The sequence below is a fragment of the Helicoverpa armigera genome, chromosome 10 (genome assembly GCF_030705265.1).
Source record: "Helicoverpa armigera isolate CAAS_96S chromosome 10, ASM3070526v1, whole genome shotgun sequence".
Classification (NCBI taxonomy): Eukaryota; Metazoa; Arthropoda; class Insecta; order Lepidoptera; family Noctuidae; genus Helicoverpa; species Helicoverpa armigera.
This window is the reverse complement of record NC_087129.1, coordinates 5,982,600-6,003,469: the sequence shown is the minus strand read 5'-3', so window position 1 is coordinate 6,003,469 and position 20,870 is coordinate 5,982,600. Positions and strand designations below refer to the sequence as shown.

The window sequence follows — 20,870 nt, the reverse complement described above, 5'->3', positions numbered from 1 at the left end:
GTATAAATAAAATGTCACAGCCAAAATATGAATGCAAAAATGTATGAACCTTTTCGAATAAACTATATGACTTTAAAAAGAAATATATAAAGATTTGAACATTCGTTTGAAAAGAGCTGCAAACACCTGTTGCACGTCAGCATATTCCAAGTAATGTTTTAAAAAATCATTAGTTCGTTAGAGCACAAGTGGTAGTGAGGTCACAAGGAGAGTCCACCTCAAATCCAATCGAGTAAAGTGCGCGGTCTCTTGGCGTCTCCGTGGAGTTATTTAGCTGAAACGTTTCGGTTGTTGACAGGAGCTGCGGTATCGGCTATTGCAATATTGAGTGGCCCCACTCGCTCGCATTCAACTGTGTCAACACGTACTACATTAAACAAAGAATTTTAAACTACAACTTCTAATAAGGAGTATGTACTTAGGTCGTCAAACAGAAGTGTTGCTAGACCACCTTGCGTTTGTCGCATTCGTAGCCAGTAAGTAAGGGGAAACAAAAGTTAAACTATAATGTGTTTTCACAAGTAACTAATGGATGGTAAGTTTCCGTAGGTACTTAAGCGGCCAATTCTTGAGACCAGACTACTTTCTGAGTACACATTAGTGGGTGCCGGCGGGTGCTTTCTTGGCTAAATCTTAACTATCTACTTAAGTCAGTGTCAGGTTGAACTTGCGAACGAATTGAATAAGCCCCTCGCTCGCTCCTCCCTTCCCTTTATCTGCTTTCATTACATGAGCTTCACTCTGAAATTCGGTTCAATTACTCCGTAATTTGGTGAATTGACGTGGCATTTTGTCAGCTTCCCGCGTGTTTTGTTTAGACCTAGCAATTTTCCTTCTTTCGACATTCTTCTCATTAATTACGACTTAGTTGTGACCAGATTTTTTATTATTATTTCATTTCTACTGTTTTCATTGTTTACGTTATCTAAAGTAAACAAACATAAAAACAAATAAATAAAGAAAGAAAGCGAAGCTAATATCTTCGTATCAGTCAATATCTTCTAAAATACTAACAATTGGTAAATAATATATTAAGATGGAATATAGCACTTAAAAACCCTTTTAATTGTTATATCACTCATAACTAGAGGTGGGGTACATTATCTTTAAAACGTGTTTCGATAGTACTATTTTATGTGTGCTCTAACTACTAAAGCAATAACAATGGTGAGAAGTGTATAATGCATAATACTACCCTTCAAAAAACCTTATAAACAATTTATGATTCAATATTATTAGAGGGGTATATTGTCTTGAAAGCTCATAACGATACAAACCTTTGACATGCTCTAACATCCAAAGTACTTAAAGTTGGTGAGTAGTATTTTAGTACAAAATGTTTCTCTTAAAAAGACCTGATATACGACAAATTACGATTCATTAATAGAGGGAAACTAGACCAACATCCAAACATTTAAAAATTAGTGTTAAAATAAGTTTATATTGGAATCGTTCAACAGCAGGCGAGTTGCAATATCGTGCTATAAATGGTTTATTGCACGAATGTTGTCAATTTCGAGGAAGGTTCACTTCCGCGAATTACTGACCAATGAAATGCCAGTGTGACGCGTCTCTCCCTCGCCGTAATAATATAGAACACGGCAGTGTCCTCGTAAAAATATGTTTAATGACGTCATAAACATTCGATATGTTCGCGCGGCGTTGCGCTGAAAGCCTGCTCTCGCTAAAAGTATACATTATATGTATCTATAAATCCGTGAGTGTTCCATTTATTACCCACCACGGCTCTATCGATACTAATGTTACTGTCACATTAAATATTTATTGTTTACCTACGTACTGCCATTGTTTATCATGATTGATTGTCTAGAATAACTTCAGGCATAACAGATTGAGATCAGAAAAAGTTCCAGTGAAAGTTGGCAACCTTCTTGGAGTTTCATACGCAAGTGAACTTAGAAGTCGCATCATTACTCGTAAATAGAAATTGTTCGAACGAATTATAATGTGAAGTTAGAATATAATAACTACAATGGAACTTTCACAAAGGCAGATTTTCCCATTGAATTGTCTCGAAATTTCCCCAAGCCGTCCCCCCGCGCCCCGCGCCCTCCCCGCTCGTCTCCTCGACGCTATTAACCACAAGTTTCGTTATTAGCGACTGTGTTGGAAAGTTATAAGGGAATCACCTTCATTTAAGTTGAGATTAAATTCTTACTGTGATTGAATAACCGCGCGTCATTAGTTTTGTTCGCGACGCTAACTCTACCCTATGAGTGTGTATTAAATGTAATTATTTGCTCTATATAGGCGATACTAGATACAATATTACCTGCACTATTAGTAAGTTAACTATAGTAGAAAACTATTTTGATATATTAATAAAATATTGAGAGCCTACCTGCTAAGGTTAAGCAATCTTTTTTATATGATGGACCTAAATTGTAAACCTGAGAATGAATAAAAAATAAGGGTACAGAAAAGGGTCATTTCAAGATTTGAAATATATTTCTTAAATTCCAGATTTTAATAATAAACTTGTTTCGTAGAATACTTGAATAAGTTATTTTTAAGAAAATGGACCACTAGAGTTTTAATTAGAGTAATATTCAAAAATGAACAATTAACTTACTTTAAATAAATACAAGAAAGTGATGGTAAACAATAAATTAGACACAAACTTTGTGAAAACTCGGTACAATCTTCAAAGGCCGTAAACGAGATCAAGTAATTTAAGCCGAAATAAGCAAAATTACACCGGCATTGTCGGCTTCTCAACAACGTTACCGTAAAGCGTTTCCACAAACATTTCTTACAAATTAAATTTAATATTTTAACATCATCACGGATCACATTATGTACGAAGTTATTAGTTGGATGCAGGTTTTTACATCATTTGTATGGAAATCCCGTCGTGGTCGAGAGCTGATGTCCTTCCCTGTCTTTGATATTCAGGCCGCGAGCCGGAGGAAAATTAAGGTAGGCCGCAACGGACATGTGGACTTTGATTCCGTGCCGATTTTTGTATGTAAAAATAGCGTCCTCCTCATATGGTATTCATAAAGGTTTGCGGCACAAGACACTTTGCCGAGAACCATTTTGTAAGTTTTGCTATCGCCGTTTATATTCCACAATAACTATTCAGAGTACGTACCCTTTTTAATAAAATAAAATGTAACAAATAAATAATATTATTACCGTAGTAAAGTCTGGGGAAAATAGAAAGCCTTTTTAGTAAACAAAGGGAAATTATGTAGGAGCCCACATAAATTATACGGCTGAATAATTTGCTGTAACATTGAAATCTTATTACTTATCTTATTAGCGTAGCACTAATTCCGGCCAGTACTTGAGGTTTTACTACAAATTGTTTTGCCGATACAAGTCCGAGTACTACTGGTACAACAAAACAAACAAATGAATGTGTTTGTGTCGGCGTATAATTTTACACACCTACTTTTATTACGGAATAGTGTCCATTAAGTAACAAAGCAACGACATTAATGGCTGGTGATTAATGAGTTCACTCGTTAGGTTTCTTGTTTGAACAATAATTACTTAGTGTGAAGCTAAATCAGTGTGGAAGGAGCATTTTTGCCCGTCGCCATCGCCGTCGCCGCCCGGAAGCACTTCCATTCCATCATAACTTTCCAAACTTATCTTAGTTAGTAGCGATCAATTTTCATTTGCCGCCGATTACGAATTTTCTTTAAGAGATAGAAACTAATGCTGTTATGTTGTTGGCGTTTAGTGTAACAGTTTTTATTTGTTTATGTTTACCTGTTTTCTTTTGACAAGAATTGTATGATAACATACAGGCATATACCTATTACGTATGTGGTTAAGGATAGGTATATAAAATGTTTTTTCTGAGTTAGTTAGTGTGCTGGATAGGTATTTTAATGATTTAACAATAAAAATATGGCAAGACATGAGGTTTGAATCTCGCTCCAAAAGTTATACTTTGCCTATATCTTGAAATAGATAAAATATATTCGTACAATTACATATTTTAGCTACTATGATGAGGTGCTCTTTCATTATTTTTGTTTCTCCTGTGAGAAGGAAAACGTTTCTCATCATGAAAAATGCTACAACAGTAATCCTAAGAATATAACAAGTTACTTCAAAGAGGGTCGCTTCCCTGTCTAAGGGTACGGCATAAATTAATAATGAAACATCGCATCTTATGTAATGAATAACTGGGATCCGCCAGATTTGTTTTCATTTCTTCCGCTCAAGATACGTATTTACATATTACACGAACGGAAGACCTGCGTAATACATTTGCAAGATGATAAACAGTACGGAACCCGGGAAGTTATAATTTACAGTATTTCGACGGCAGCCGAGGCAGGGGCCGCCGTATCAACCATCACGTCAGCTTCTCTCACGCGTAACATTTATCAAAATTTTTACAACTACTCCGAAATGGCTCTGACAAATTGTGTAGCAAACTGAAATTGATTCAAGTTTTAGTCGGCACGTGTATCTTGCCTTTTTCCGGGTTCATAAATATATTCTCCTATTTATATTAATACTCTTTTATACAAGTAGCACCAACGTTCTCCTCATTTTATTCAAAGTCTCTTTCCATTCATAGTTAAAAAATAGGCAGTCGCCATTTTGCTTCGTAAGATAAAACTTTCTTCTCCTGAATAAAACCCAATACACAAAGTCCGCAGGCATTATCTAAAAGGCTACAAGGCTTTTTCACAGATAAAATACAAAACGAAATCCTCTTTCCACAAATCATTGATAAATTTCTTTTCACAAAAAATAGGCTACTCACATAAACATCAGTCAGGAACTAGGATAACAAAGTAAATAATTCATTAGATCGCTGCGACAACATCGAGTATAATCAGGACCGCTGGCAAAAACGGTTTCCAATAAAATGTATGGTATCTTGTCGAGGCGTAGGAGCGGCGAGCTCGGTCTTCGATCTACCATCCGTCATGCTCAGAGTCGTGGGCAGATTGATCGCCGGCGCCGGCCGCACGCCCGCAGCACAAATATAGCGCCCGAGGAACGAGGAAACACTGAGACAAAAATGGTGAGAGCAAACAAATGCGCTGTCGATATCGTGACAGAAGGATTGATAGTTGAGAGCCGAGTCCGCGTCCTGCGCCTTAAGGTTCACACTCTCGCCGCGCAAAAAGACGCTGCGAGATAACGACACCCGTCGGCCAGCGGCCAGTGTCGTGGTTGGCTGATCGTGCGTAGTTTGCAAAGCATTTATGAAAAACGGACTATGATTTCATTACATTTCGCAGAAACCAGACATTTTTTTCTAGTTTATAAAGCCTGACCTGACTGATATGGAAGTGATTTAAAAAAATCCTGAACTACAAACTTTTTGTTAGTAATTAAGAAATTAATAACGATTAATTCATTAGTAATCAAAATGCACATTGTATTATTTCACTTATGATATGAATCATCGTACTTTCTCATACGTTTACAACAACTTTAATCAAAAATAATATCGGCTTGTATACAAAAAATACTTTTCGGATAATTGTGTAATAAAATAAAGAAGTAATTCAAAAAATAAGGGCTTATCTTTCGGAGTGAAAATATTTTCATTATTCGACAAGTTTTACGATAAGTGGAAAACAGTTTCCCACTGTCCGTAGAACAAACAATTTTATTTCACTTGCAATAAAAAACATAGCGTGAAAATTTTAATAACACTGAACTTCCATCTTGTGGGAGTGAACATTACATTTTTATTATGAAAAACATTCGGGGTAAAACTTGCAAAAAAATACTCAAATTATTGCTGAAACTTTTAATGTTTATATTTTGGATTTACAATAAAAAATTTGGATCATGATGCATCTCAATTAAGAAAAAAATCGAACTAAAATGTCACTAAGTCAAAAGTGTGTGATAACACCTTGTTCTTCATTTGTTACAGAGTTCGTGATGTCGGAAGGAGGCGCGAATGGAGGCAACTATCCAGCCAGGTCGCCGATATCCAGCTCCACTACGGGGCACTCCAGCTCCAGCCATCACAGGTATTCATAAATACATCAATTCAAAATATTTCTTCCTCATCTCGTCTCTAAATTGAATATAGTCCAGGAAAAAAGTCTCTCTAAATAGACCTGGTATACTTGCTTTCTAAACAGTCCCTATATTGCCTCAAATAACCACTTATGTTCGAACTCATTCAATTAGGTATAATTTACAAGGTTAAAACAGTCCATCAGAATCTCAATTCTCTAACAAAAGCTTTTACGTAATAAAGTCACCGAATATGCACATAAAAGCCCACAAATTTAATAAGAGCATTTTTTGCTATAGGGTGCCCTATCCTGAAACCTTTTATTAATGCACTTATATTCTAAAATTTTCCTTTGAACCTCCCTCCAAAATTAATCTTAGCTCTCATCAAAAGGATCGAAAATACTCTGCATTCCTACCGTGTATTGAATGGAGGAGACAGACGCCGCAACGAGACAAATTTCAACGTGTCGAATTCAATAAGAAGCTGTAGTGTGCGCTCTAATTAAATATAATCGCTGTTGCCTTTAAATTCTTTAAAAACTGAATCTCGAAGCTAATAAAAAATTGATGGAACCGCCCGGTCGCCGCGCAGTAAAAGTGCTTGTGACGGTCCACATTAATTTAAACTTATCCGCGAGAAAATACTTTAAACTTTAGAATCGAGAATGTACTCTAATTTACATTTTTAATCGTAGTTCTGTTTACTTCGTTTTATTTAGCGCCGAGCTAGGGAAATTAGTGGCTAACTTAATCGCAGTAGGTATTTTTTAAAGCTTCTTAGAATATTTAAATTACGTAATTTGCTTAGATTAACTCTTCAGCTGTTTTTCCTCATTTTACAGTGTGTAAATGATTTTAAATGGGATTTAGCATGTTATTGATATAGTGAAACACGCTGAAAAAAGTTTAATTAACAAAATGTCATCAACAAACAAGCGGGCGGTCGTTAGTAATGCATTACAAGTTACGCGCTGTCACTGTAGACAACGGAAAAGTGTTGAGTTCAACGAACTTACAGAATGTAACTTCAGTTTTAACGTGATCTATAGGAACAATGGTGTAGTGTCACTGCCGCTTCTATCTCTCCCAACTATCTAGGTTAAACTTTTTAACTTACTCGAGTGCTTCATGTACCTATATTTTTTTGGTTGGAAAGCCCAATTTTCTTGCAAGATAAGTTTATAGCCATCTTAATAACTTAGCACCCAACAAGGCCTACATAGATGTTCTATAAAGAGGCTTCTATAAATATTATAACTACACTCCTCTAAAATTTCATAACCTGAAACACTGAATCAAAGCGAAATTGTTGGTTAAACAGCGACAAATTCTGAAACTGCATACGTTATAAGTTGATCTATGCAAGTGGAGCCCGATCCTCCCTCGCGACGTCACAATTTTATGTAATTAACGTCCGCCGCACCTAGGAACGTGTCTGGACGTGTTACCCCACACACCGCTTCTGGCGGTATCCGAATACATTAGCCACGATATACGTGCTTTGACTCGCAGAATTTCGTTCGTTAAGTTCTCTCCCTGGAGGTTTCTGATGTCATGCCCTGACCTGCTTACCTTCGCATAGCCCGTGGATGAACTTGCCTATTTATCCAACATTTAGATACTTCTTTACGTACGTAGGTACTCTTTGAAACTTAACATGTTTCTCAGTATATGATGCTAGAGTTTTCATGAATACATCTGCTCATTCAAGCGAATGTTTGATATATCCAAAAAGAAAAGTTAGCTCAGATGTTATGTGTACGATGTTAATATTTTTGCTCCATTATAATAATGTAAGAACTGCTTCTTAGAAGTGTACCGCTTCAGAAGTCGGCGGATGCTTGTTATGTTTACTGTGTTTATGAAACTTCTACGGCACAAAACATACAGTATTAAAATATTTGAGAAGTTCACGCGCGATTACCAGCAGTCAAATAAAAACGTTGTACATATACAGGGTAAGTCTTAAAACGTGAAATATACAAAGTTCGTGTTTGGTACAGCATGTCGCCATCGATTGCTCTCAGCACTATGTGATAAGATGAAAAAGTCTAGGAATAAGCCGGAAACTTTGGATATTGAATTGAAATGAGTTTGGCGAAATAGCTTAGGCGCTGAACCGACGGTCTGTTTACGAGAAAGGTGAAATGGTTACGTCGCTTTTTGGCCACTTTACTTTACCTGCTTTTTGAAAACAAAAATCTGTTTTTCATACAATTTTTGTATTTGGATTAAATCAGTATTTAAAAAATGTATGTATGTATGTATGTTTGAAATATTTGTGAAGTTCTGCTTTATTTTATATTTTTTGACAAATAAATAAATGTGATACATTCTATGAACGCTCGATGGCAATATCTCTAATCTCGTACATATTAAAATGCTGGAGTCTGACATTTTAGCAGGTTTATAATAAAACCTTATTGCGAGTTTTTTACTCCGCACTTTATTACTATATTCCGCTTCAAGACTCCATTCAAAAAGCTGTTTTCCACACGATGACACTTCATAAATTTAGATAAGGAAAATTCTTTATCCGTTTTTGTGGTTTGCGTGAACAAATAGGGAGATTATTCTGAAGGCCGTGAGAGAGATATAAAACTTCAAGTGTAGTAGTTTCGTAGTCGTCGTAGCACTCGTAGCCGATCCGTAGCAGTTTTGCTGGTCAGCCGACACGTCAGGCATATGCAGAGCAGAGAAGGAAGAGCGGTGCCGCAACGTGCCACCGAGACACGGAAAATGCTTTAGTGAATCTATTTACCACCAAAACCACTCCCGCCTTTTTTGTTAAACCGTAAACGAAATGCTGAAACGCAATTTTATCTTTTTAAATTAGCATTTTAAATGACAGCGGTACTTTTATGTTTTTTGCAACCTATTTTTAATATCACGAATGGACTTCTCATGGCTTTGCAGTTTATATTTTGAATCGCATCAACTTTTCATTAAAAGCAAATTGTCCCCTTTATTATTTAGATATCGACAGTTTATCGGTCGTGTTTTATTTATTTAGATGAAGTATTTTTTTAATTTCAGTTAACTATGACAAAAGCGTCTCAAAACTTTCAGTGTGACTTGAATTGCCTAGAAACAAAGTTTATTTTTATTTTGCTCTCCTTATAAATTTTAAATTTCCTCATACAACAAATATGGCGGAAATATAATAAATGAAGGAATAATTCATGCGGGGTCTTTCGTCAGTAGGACCTGCAGAGCCCTATCATTAATATCTGATGGGGTGCGATCCTGAGTGCGCACAATTTTGCTTATTCACAGGACAAGCCAGCTATTTCCGAACGCGTTAGCTTTTAAATTGGACCCTAAATAATAAATAAACTATCCTTAAGCTGGTTATTTTCTGACGGCGTGTGTAGTGGATATCGAATGGTTTTGTCTTAGAAACCAATGGCAATACTTCATTCTTAGATGTGGTAGGTAGATAGGTATAACTACGATCTGATTCTATAGCCATTCTTAAAAAAAATGGTTCCAAAAAATTTTGGAAAAAATCTTCAGTAAATTCATTTATTTACCTCATAATGCAAAACTTAAATTACTTAACTCGAAATATTGGTATAACTTTCAAACTTCTTTGATGTTAGGAGCCTACATACCACAAACCTTATATACTCCAAAGGGTTGCTTTTGAGTTTCCACCCCCTCATGGAAGAGTGTTACGACATGCCATTAGATGCATAGAATACGTGTTTATATTATAAATTAGTTGTCAGATGTTGTAAATTACGAGTTCCCCTTTGTTTTTGAACTCTTACTTAGTATTTGAGCAAAGTATGTGGGATGTAAATACTTTAAAATTGGTAATCATCTACCGCAGTATAATTTTGCAAGAATATTATTTCGAGTTTGAAACGTAATATTTTTTTGTCTTACACAGTATCGTAGTGATGTTACTGTTAACTTAAACTTGATTTCTTTATAGAGTGTTAACTTTTCATACATAGGTACGTAAACTACTTTGTGCCTAAATACCTCTACATATGTAGAACAGCAGCAGAACAAAACTATGGAACATGAATAAAGTACAAGATAAACTAAGTTCCCACTTCTACAACTATAAAATAACCACAGCTGTCAGTAACGCGATCAACATCAAAACACGTGACGCGTATTAAATTCCTTTATTTAATGATAATTACCGTTACGTTATAAAAAGTTAATGGCTTTTCAAGAAACAATAAACTAAAAGTTTATCAATGATATGATCCTCATAAAACAACTAGTTTGAAAGAGCTGAGTCATCTTGTTCATTAGTCACTGACCTCACAGGAACAACGAGGGTTATAAAATAACCCCTTTTACAATGTGTTAAGTGGAAACGAATCATATCCTATCATCAATCATCATTCTTCCCTCTTCACAGCAACCTCGATCAAATTGATTCCAACTGCCTGTTCTCTTAATTGAATTTATTTATTAATTTCATTTTGTTTATCACTCGAGATAAAACGTGGAATCATAGCCGTGTTTTGCGGTCAAAAAGGAACAACAGACTATGTGAAAATCTTGTTTGTTTGAAATCCCTAAAGACTTGTCTTGTACCAGTCTTATATGATAAAGAATTGTTTAAAAGGAGCAAATGCGAAAATTAATAAAGCGCTTTCTGTAGGTACAAAAGGAGAGTTTTTCCGTTTAAAATATTTATGTTCAAAATAAGTTCTGCCCATGAGACAATCTCTAAAGGCCGACCCGCATGTCGAAAATAGGATAAACTTGGAATTTGCGCTAGTTGGCCCCACCTGTTACGTAGGGTCTATCATTATCACGACCGAGGTGTAGTCATTGTCATGGAGTTTGAAGGTGTGGATCAAACTTGTCGGGGCTACCAACATCATGATATTACCTAATGATATTTTGACAAAGTTCCTTGACGTGACAGTTTAGAAGGAAATTAAGAAAATGAAGCCTCGCAGTATGTGCCTTAATTCATAAGGCTCGCAATAAAATCGTTCCATCTATTTAAAAACATTATTTGTAGTGTAAGTATGTATTTAAAAGAACATATATAAAAGATGTGCATGCAACAAAATAGCAATACCATTAAGGTAGGTATACCGTACGTTTTCCTGTTGAGCGAAAGTGTATTCGTAAAACACATCGGAACTGTTCATTCGTTTCACATCAACCCGTCACTTACTAAAGGGCAACAAAAAATAAGACAAGTTGGGCGCGCCTGACGGCTGACCACATGCAGACGTGTCGTTTCCTCCGCCCCCGCCCCGCGATCCCTTCCCCTCGCCCCTCAGCCGCCTAACGTGTAGTGACTGACGTACTAGCTACAAAGAATCTCCATTAACCACCAACTTTAAGGGCTCAACGAAGATGCGAACACGTTGTAATAAATAAAGCGGTTGAGACAGATAAATTATCTTTGACTTGCGCAAAGCTACCCTTGACAAATTATCTGTCATAAAAGCTAAAAACAAATTTGTTTCGAAATGGAAAACTTTGTAAATAACAACTCGAATTGTTTTGCAAATCTTTATAAATATGAGTTGGTTGGATTTTTTTACATCAAAGTTACTAAATCGTATTTATTACTTTCACAACTCGTTTATCGATTCATTATTGTTCAGTGGAGTAGTGGACGGTAACATGAAGTATATTTACGTGGTGAAATCGGAAAGAGCGCGGGAGTTGATGTTGTTAAAGTTTTAATTGCTTTTATCACGGGCCTCCGCTTTTAGAGGGTGAATATGCGTGAGTACTGTATGGAGCTATCAAATTGAATCTTTTACCGGGCAATAAATTTATTACAGAGCACCATTTAAAACTTAAATTCAGGCATAGTTGTTGCGGTCATAGTTGAACATATTCCGCGCTGATTTTAATGCCATTAGAGTTGATTAATTTAATAATAGGCCGCTGTGGCCAGTCACTTAAAATATGACGGCATACCGATTTTATAAAACCGCTTTTACGGGTTCAATATCGAGGGTCGGGCGACATAAATCCGTTACATTGTTTGTGTGCAGTACATGGACGTAAATATGTGATAGACAGACAGACAGGTACTAATAAAGTCCAGTTAAAACGCTGAATGGTTGGAATCGGGAACAATATGTCATAATAATTGCACGGCACCCCATCTCCAGTGTGCATCGGTAGTCCCGCTATTGTCCTGTGCTATCCAATTAACATGAAACATGTCAAGCGTTGATGCAGACTGATGTTCCGCTGTGCCACTAATTATCGACCTTTTGTATTAATAAAACATAATATCTACGTGACTGACAACTTTGAATAAAACCTTCGTTATGTGCACTGAATACTGATATTAAAACAGCCGCTAGGCAATAAAAGGATAATATTGCTTGTCTGGTATGTTTTATTTCGAAGCTTAAACAGAATTTATTCGTATGGTAGTGTCGATTATACTGATTACTTTCATCAAGTAAGGAACGTTCTTTTGTAAAGAAAAAACATAATAACACATCGAAAAAAAAACAATACAAATGCTAAAACATTAAACATGCTAATCTCCGAAAGGAAATAATTGTATGAAAGTTATAGCAAAAATCGCTCATTACCGAGATACCTCCGGAACAAATCATGCGTCCTCATTGAATCCTCTTACGTTAATCCCTCTCCCTCCGAACACATAAGCCGAGCAATAGAGATATGATAGACGTTATTAATTAGATGTCGTTACGTCTTATGCCGTTTCATTGTTGGAAAAACCCGTAGCCCTAAGTGAGGTTGCCTTGGCAACCAGAACCGCGTCGACCGACGTCGCCGACCCCGGAGGGTTGTACGCTTTCCTATTTTTCCTGCATGAATGAAGAAAATATCGAAGCTGATCTATAAATAAAGATAATGCTTCGCTGATTGATTTTATTTTTATTTAAGGTTGGATTTTAGCTTGTCTCAGAAAATACTCTATATTCATGTCCGGTGCATATTCCCTAAAAATTACTGCCCAATAATAAAATATTCATACTAATGAAAATGAGGCAATAAAATCGTCGCTATAGATATCCCCTAGTAAGGGTAGATACCACGCATCCCATAGCAACACCCCTTGACCACGTGGAGTCTGATCAAAATGGCGTACACTTAGCGCACCATAAAATCTGTACAGATACCGATCCCCTTCGACGATATAGATGAAGTGTAATGGATTCACATCGCCTTTCAAAATATGAGGGCGTATCGTTATTACAATAGGGCCACCGGAAAATTACGTAACGAACATTTTACAATTTACTTTACCTCCGACTTAAGATGAACCGCTTTTTCCATCAAGCGAAGTAACACGATAAAAGTGGTGTTTTAATATAATACTTTTACAGAAAGAAAAATTGTTGAAAGTATTTCAAAAGAGAAGTTATAAAAATATTCGTAGCTTTTTATTTTTATGGTAATACAAAGAACACTTAACAGTTGCCTTGAGATATATTTTTTATGAAAATTATACATTTCATTCACAAAACTACTTTTCAATATGTACTTACAGTAATGTACATGTATTTTACGACGAGAACAATAATCGCTAATAATAGTCGGTCCATTTTACCAACAGTTTTGTATTCAATTATACGATTCCACTAAATTTACTTGCCAATTAGTTGTCAGCGAACAGTGGCTGCAATTACCTGCGTTATTGCAACCAGACTGTGAATTAAATTTTATTTTAAAGCCCGATATCGGAGCGGCAAGTCTACTGTTACGCGCCATTTCATGCGTAATTTGATATTCGGATGACAAATTAGTTGGCAAACGCCGGGTGCACAGCGTTCGCTGAAATTACAGGGGACGGTGCGTCAATGAAGGCTGGCCACCCCGTCCGCGCGGCAGTCGCCACATGGCCAGGAAATGCGGGACTGTCCCGGAATCTGACACCATAAGCTACTGTCCAAGAATATAAAAATGTTATCCAAGATATTTTCTTTTGTCGTAGGTGATTCGAATAGTTGGGCTTCGTGTGCGGTATTTTTCTTAAATTAGTGATTTATCTAGAACATTAAAGTTACTGTTATAGTATAGACATAGCAATGCATATTTCTTTCACGAAACTAGTTATAGTTTAAGTCCCTACCATTTGCATGAAAGCTATTTTCATAGTATTCGTATCGTTCCACCATTTACTCAAAATATATTTCAGCGAATTTCCTAGTTACATAAAAATAATACAAAATAAGAAATTATATTCTGAAAAATCGAAACCAAATAAGAATTTCGTGAGTTTCATTCGAGGATTCCCTAATTAAATATCCAGAAAGCAAATGATACCTGGCAACCCCACCCGCGGCCGCTCCCGCTGTCGCCTCCGCCTGCACTTTCCACCGACACCGGTAACTCGTCGACTCTAATTATAGTTTCCTTTTAACGCACTCCACTTTGATTCTAGAGCTCTAAAGATTAGAGAAACATTGCTAATTTGACGCTGTAACACGTTCTTTTGCATGCAGATTAACCTGGATAGGGATGTTAATTCCTTCCCGCCTGATATTAGACTTAATATTATTACTAGGCACGAGGTTTTACCTCTAGCTAAGCTAAGAAAATTAGTATAAAATTATACCGCTCTCCAAAAATTTCCCTTTTTGGCCAGTTACGTCAAAGGCGGCTCTTAGATGAACAATTATAAGTCATGCTTAAAATGACAGGTGTGGTCTACTTGCAGTGTTCTCAGGATATAATGCAAGTTATGTAAGTATCATTATCACTCCCTCGTGGTGTTTCCCGCTCGCACTGAACCTGCAAGTTAAGAAATAAGGGAGGTTAACGCGACCTAGCTACGTGGAAGACAAGAATTGTTCCATTATCATTTCATCTATAAGATCTGTAATATTATACCGACATCGGACTAAACAGGATGTAGCAAGAATATAAATTGAAAGTTTATTCAATTTAATGACAACAAAGGAACGACAAAAATATTAGTACTGAAAACAAAAATGTTGAACAATGAACGGCTTCCTCCCCCGGCAGGCGTCGACGAGCGGTAATTGGACAGCCGTAATTACTGCTTGCTTGTAAAGCCATCATCTTATCATCTCCGAAAGGGTATTAGCGAAAAACACGACCTAGAGGGGAGGGGGATGCGACGTTACACGACCGAGATGCGGGAAGGAAGACAGCCCACGACTTAGATGGTTATTAATATCTTTAGAGGACTCGGAAATAAGCGACGGCCTCTCAAAGGGTAGACGTCAAAACAAGGCAATTATGAGATAGGGTAATTAGGTTTATACATAATCTTTATGTTTTCGGGATTACGCTGGTTGAAAATTTGTTGAAAGCGCCGCGCTGATGACACTTAATTGGATGGCAAAAACTGAGTCTAGGTAATATTTACAAACTGAATGTCTAAATAAAACTATGCAAAATGAAGACATTGTAATACAAAACACTTTCTTGTCATGCTTTAAGAATAAGAACTTATGAACTAATGCATAAACAGGTACTGGCGTGATATTTATAATTCATATAAAAATATAGGTATACTTCTACAGCAGAAGAAGAACGTTCTAATATCAAAACCGGGAAAATGGTTCAGTTATTTTAAATCGAATGGCTTTAATTAAACAACTCCACTCATTATTATTGGAACAACAACAATCAATAAATACTTTGAACTTCTAGTATCCTAAATCAACCAAAGATTCTCTTTTACTCGCAACGAAATCTAAGTCAATATTTTATCTTTGTTTAAAATACAGTGTTGGTTCTAAATCGTCTATTTCGATATAAAACTTAAAGCGGTGTGAGTCAACAACCCCGCTATCGGGAGGAACTGAGGGGGTTGCCCTCACGACAGTCGCTTGATGACTTGTCACCTCGACTGATTTCACTGTAATCAGTTTTTTGACAAATCGTCTTCACCCTTTTGAGTTAAGCGCTAGAAATGTGAAACATAATTTGCTTGCAATATTTTAATTGGATGGTTTTGTTCATTAATTTGGAAAAGATAAGTCAGCCGTTTGAATAATGATGGAAATGTAAAAAGTTATTTTACGAGATATGTACTTAGTTTATTTTCAGTTACAACAATTTTCTACGAAAGTCCTTCAATTTCCTGGTGGTACTGAACATTTTTTTATCGTTTAAATGAAAAGAACACTTGGCAACTTTATTCTCAAATGAGCACATGCCTAAAAGGCCTTTAAAATCAGAAAAACTGTTTTCTATTTAGCTCGCAATGTGTTGTTGAAAATTCAACTTGCAGTCTCTTTGTCACGCTTTGACTCACTTTGGTACTACATAAAAAGCTTGGGTCGAAAGTACGCGTACATTTATGAAGGCTAAAAGAACAATTTTGTTAGGTGCCCGTTGGAAATTCCCTGACTTCAAAGGGCGTTTTAACAACGCTCTCTCTTTTATTTTATTGCTTTTACAAAAAGTGTATCAAAAAATCTGACTGACTTTACATTAACAGATATTTTAAAAGGCTACTGTTGAATTGCGGTTAAAACGTACTGTTAGTGTAATAAATGTATTTACTGAAATAACACACTTGAGTACTTTCATTACTCGTGTAAAAATATTTTCGTTAAAACCTCAGCTATGAACTCGTTTAAAGTAAAATTGTTGAACGCGAGCCTTAAACATTAGAAAAACTTTAGATAAACCGAGCGAACTGATCCAATTTGTTTACTTGAAGTGCTACGTCGACAGTACAACAGCTTTATTTCGCTCACTACAGAATTACGTAGTATTTAGATATGCCTCCCGCGAGACCAATATTCAATTTTAGTCGAGAACCAAGGGCTATGGGGTTTGATTAAGTATCTCTTGAGTGGTTTTCTGTACCTTAATATTGTATTCAACAAAAACATAAATTGTTTTGGGCTTTAATAAAATATAAATTGTAACATTGGGACACTTACACCAATTCTCTTTAACATACGAGTATTTTTTCTATTGTTTCAAGAAGAAAAACGTACCTATGATCTAGGAGATCGTTAAAAAATAATTCAAAGTTAGGTAAAATTCGAAAAAGTATTGAAAAGAAAATATTGGCAGAGTCATTATGTTTTATAAAACAAAACAGCTCTAGGTTATTCAATTATTTCTGAAGCTAATGGTTTTAGTTCGTAGAACGTATTTTTAGTCACCGAATGTCCTTTAAAAGTCATTAGGCCAAACACTGAAACAACGTTGGTCCCTGGATTTATAGATCACGTAAAGTCCCTTTCTAAATTACTACACCATTTCCGAACACCTGAAACTGTTTGACCAACACACATAAGCAATCACGCGAGTCCGATTTCCAATTTGGGCAAGAAGTTAACGTCATAAAACTGAGAGAAACCTTTCATATGGGTCCGCACGTGAACGATAAAAAGGATGGCGCAAACCAATTGCACGGGACAACCAGGTCTCCACATAATTAGATAAACTTCCCTCGTTCTTAGAATACACTCCTTGAGTTGAAGCCAACTTAATTAGGTTTATTGTTCATTCTTGAACTCGGCTTCTAATTTATATTTTGTTCTAATAATTTCGACCTAGTTTATTTCAATCTGTACCATCTCGTAGAGTTGTAAGCATGGGTGAATTTTTGACTCGGTGTATTTATTCGGTAAAAACTTTAAATTGCTTCCGACCCAGTTCGAGCAGCTATTGAACCAATTCGCCAATTGCCTACGTCCGAAGCTAAACTCTCTCCTTGTTTATTTATTAGTGTGACAGGTACTTTATGACGGACCCAATTTATAGTTTAGTGTCACGGTACACATTATTGCGGTTAATATGCGTGATAGTTACGAGTTCTAGTTATGATACACATCAAATATTATGCCTACTGCGTACCTTTGTTATCACGTCCCTCAGGAACTCATTTTATGAGAACATGAGTTGTTTGATGAATCCCAACATTACCTGCTAAATAGAATATGCAAATACTATTTTTAGCGTTAAATAATGCATATGGGTACCGTACCAGTATATTTTTCTAAATAATGACACATTGAAAGATATATCATTATTAGAAAAACGTGACTCTATCTATATAAGTTAGTTAAAAAAAAGCCTTACTATTTTTGTAGACAAATCTGAGGGTCAAATGATATAACACAAAAGCGTTATTTTATAAATATCCCACACTTTCTGATATTTAATCGATTGGCCATGAAACAGCTTTATCAGTAGGTACCGTTCGGAACGCCTGCTGAGGTTTTACGAGCAATGTGTCGCGGTGTAAGAGCACCCGGCTTAAGAGAAAGGCACTTTCTCGAGAATACCACTTTACAGAGTCACCGCGAAACTCTTACAAGTTTGTATTTTATTGAAACTATTCTAAGTATTTTGTTGAAGCTAACAATGTTACTAAAAATTAACAAGAATTAAATATATTTAAATTACTCTTTAGCACGTAGGTACCTATCTATAGTTTGCTCAAGTACCTACAAGAAGTAGGTGTGTTTTTAAACCAACACAAATATTATTGAAGGTAACCATTCATACATTAAAACATGAAAATTTGTCAGCAAGCACGTCACGTGATTTTTCTAACATTTTATAAAATTTATTTCCCTAGACTCTTACATATTTATCCTTCATTTCCAAAGTAATTGAATAATATCAGCATATCAATCATAAATAAATAGTAACTGACTACAAAGCCAACGACTAAATTCGTATACACTTGCATAATAAACGTCAACACTCAATACACAATATTTGAATACACATGTTTACACTGGCATGTTTTAATAATATCTAACGAATATTTACTAATCAATATTCAGTTTTTTATAAATTCACTTCATTTATAGCACTTCAGATAAATGCACACAAAAGATGGAATAAATATTCTTTTATAACGATTACGTGATTAAATAATAACGTGTATTGATCTGAAGAAAAATATGTAGGTACATGCCAATGACAATGGAACAGACAGTTAAGTTCAACAATACCTCTGTAATAATTTCTTTCATTTAAACCTCGCTATGCTCTACTTAGAGAAAAGAAAGTAATTAGCTCTAAGCTAACAAAAACGGTATTGACCTTTCATAATTACAACTTATTCTAAAGCTCTCCAACTAAAAGAATGTTTAAATTATTTTCTAATTTTAATTTCCAAGTAATCGAACCAACTATAATGAGATCAATTTGTACTTGAAATAAAAGTTTTTCTTTTGCTCATCGCTGGCTTTTTCTACAATATTTGCATACCAGTCTTACAAATTAATTTCTTTTTTGTAAGCATTAAAGAACTTTAAAGATATAAGACTTTTATAAACTCTGTATCTTTACCTAGAATTTTATAAATCTAAGTAATCTGCTAGATACGCAAACTAAACAGTATTAGTAAAGTTAAATCGTTAAACTGTAGACAAAGTCATCACCTGAAAGTGTGTAGTGAAAGTGCAGCATATGTTATGTTTGCAATATTCGTGATATCGAGGGTGATCAATAGCTTCGCTGTCGAGGGCTTGGTAATGAGATCGGGTGGGAGGCGTTCGCGCGTGGCGACAAGCCAACCGTGTGAATTTCGCGGGCTTAAACGTGCGCACCGGCACATATACTCTCCTATGTAGTGGTACAGCCTGAACATAATGATATCGGAAAGCGCCTGCGGCTCTGTCCATGCTCGAATATCAAGCTGATGAAATTGATTTTAGTTTGGCTTTATTTTGGGGTGTATAAAATACTTTGGGGTTGATCGTTCTTTATTTGTTGTCAGTCATAACTTGTAGTTGCTTGCAGTCTAGTTGTATTGTTCATAAGTAAGTTTTTAATAACTGCTTCGAGAAACTTCTTGCATGAATGATTTTCTGAAGTAGGTAAGCTCATTATCTAAAATAATAATTTTAATTAATGTTTAACAAACAAACCAAACAATCTGAACACAGTTTAACGGCGTTCCATTTAATCTTAATTGACATAACAAGACAACTGCATGCATGTAAGAGAATGAAAAATATGATTCACGTCATAACGAGGGCTCTTAGTGCTTAGTTCAGTATTCTTGAATGATGCCGGATTTAATTTAGTTAGACAAGAGTGCGCGTGCACCCACTACGTCCACCTATTTAAATTTAGTTTAGGAGATTAATTAAACCGGGAGCCGGCGTTGGGCGTACGCGTTCCGTCACAACCGTCAATGGCACCCGTCGCACTGTTTTATTCTCTCACTAGCGCCATCAATGAGAGACGCAATCGAATTTGCCAAATGACGCTCACACTAAATTGGTGAAGAGTGATTGATTGAAACGCTCCGCAGTTAAAGTATTTTACACGGAAAATAATTGAATCTGAATAATTTAGAGCGACATGAGCGATGCAGCCGAATGAGTGGTCGGATTTTGGAGCTCAATTTTCACCCCAAGATATAAATAGGGCGATATTAATAAATGTCTATCAGTCTTCGGATATTCATAAGCATGCTAGCTGACATTGATGCTCCGTGTTGAGACAGAGACTCGTCACGCAATGAATCGACAGTATTTTTAGATTTTGCCTCTGAAAATTTAATTCATATTTTAGTAGCAACGTGGTTAAAATATTATGGACTCAAATTAGAATCCTTGCTTAACTGCTTACGTTCATAAAAGTCTATAATTAATTACTTTTCAAACCGGTTGACAAGCACGCTTAAATACCCGTCACCACTCAAAATAATCGTAACGTAACACTTATCACTAGAATGATACATCACGTACAGCCATCAATAACATTCATTAAACTCAAAATTCAGCGGATTTTAAATGTGATGACGTGACGAATTGTGTCACATTTTCATCTCATTCGACCCAAACATCGCGATTGTACATATTATTTGAAGTAAGTGCACTATTTTTAATCCAATTTTGTGGTTTTCCGGACCCTCGCTAGCCAGTGCAGGAAGGCTGCAAGGCTTGACACCCAATATTAGCCTGATTAACTATGAAACGGGCGCACGTTCTGGCAAAAAGCTTTAAAAA

The 20,870-nt window shown here is 35.9% G+C and overlaps 1 protein-coding gene across 4 annotated transcripts in view; it reads left to right on the top strand.

The window, feature by feature from the left end:
• Ten-a (Tenascin accessory) overlaps positions 1-20,870 on the top strand; it is a 265,476-nt gene that overhangs the window by 158,933 nt on the left and 85,673 nt on the right. For all 4 annotated transcript variants that reach the window (XM_049840909.2, XM_049840910.2, XM_049840911.2 and 1 more), the window contains one exon: positions 5,885-5,984. In XM_049840909.2, coding sequence (XP_049696866.1) covers positions 5,885-5,984 — 100 coding nt within the window. The remainder of the gene's footprint in view (positions 1-5,884; positions 5,985-20,870) is intronic.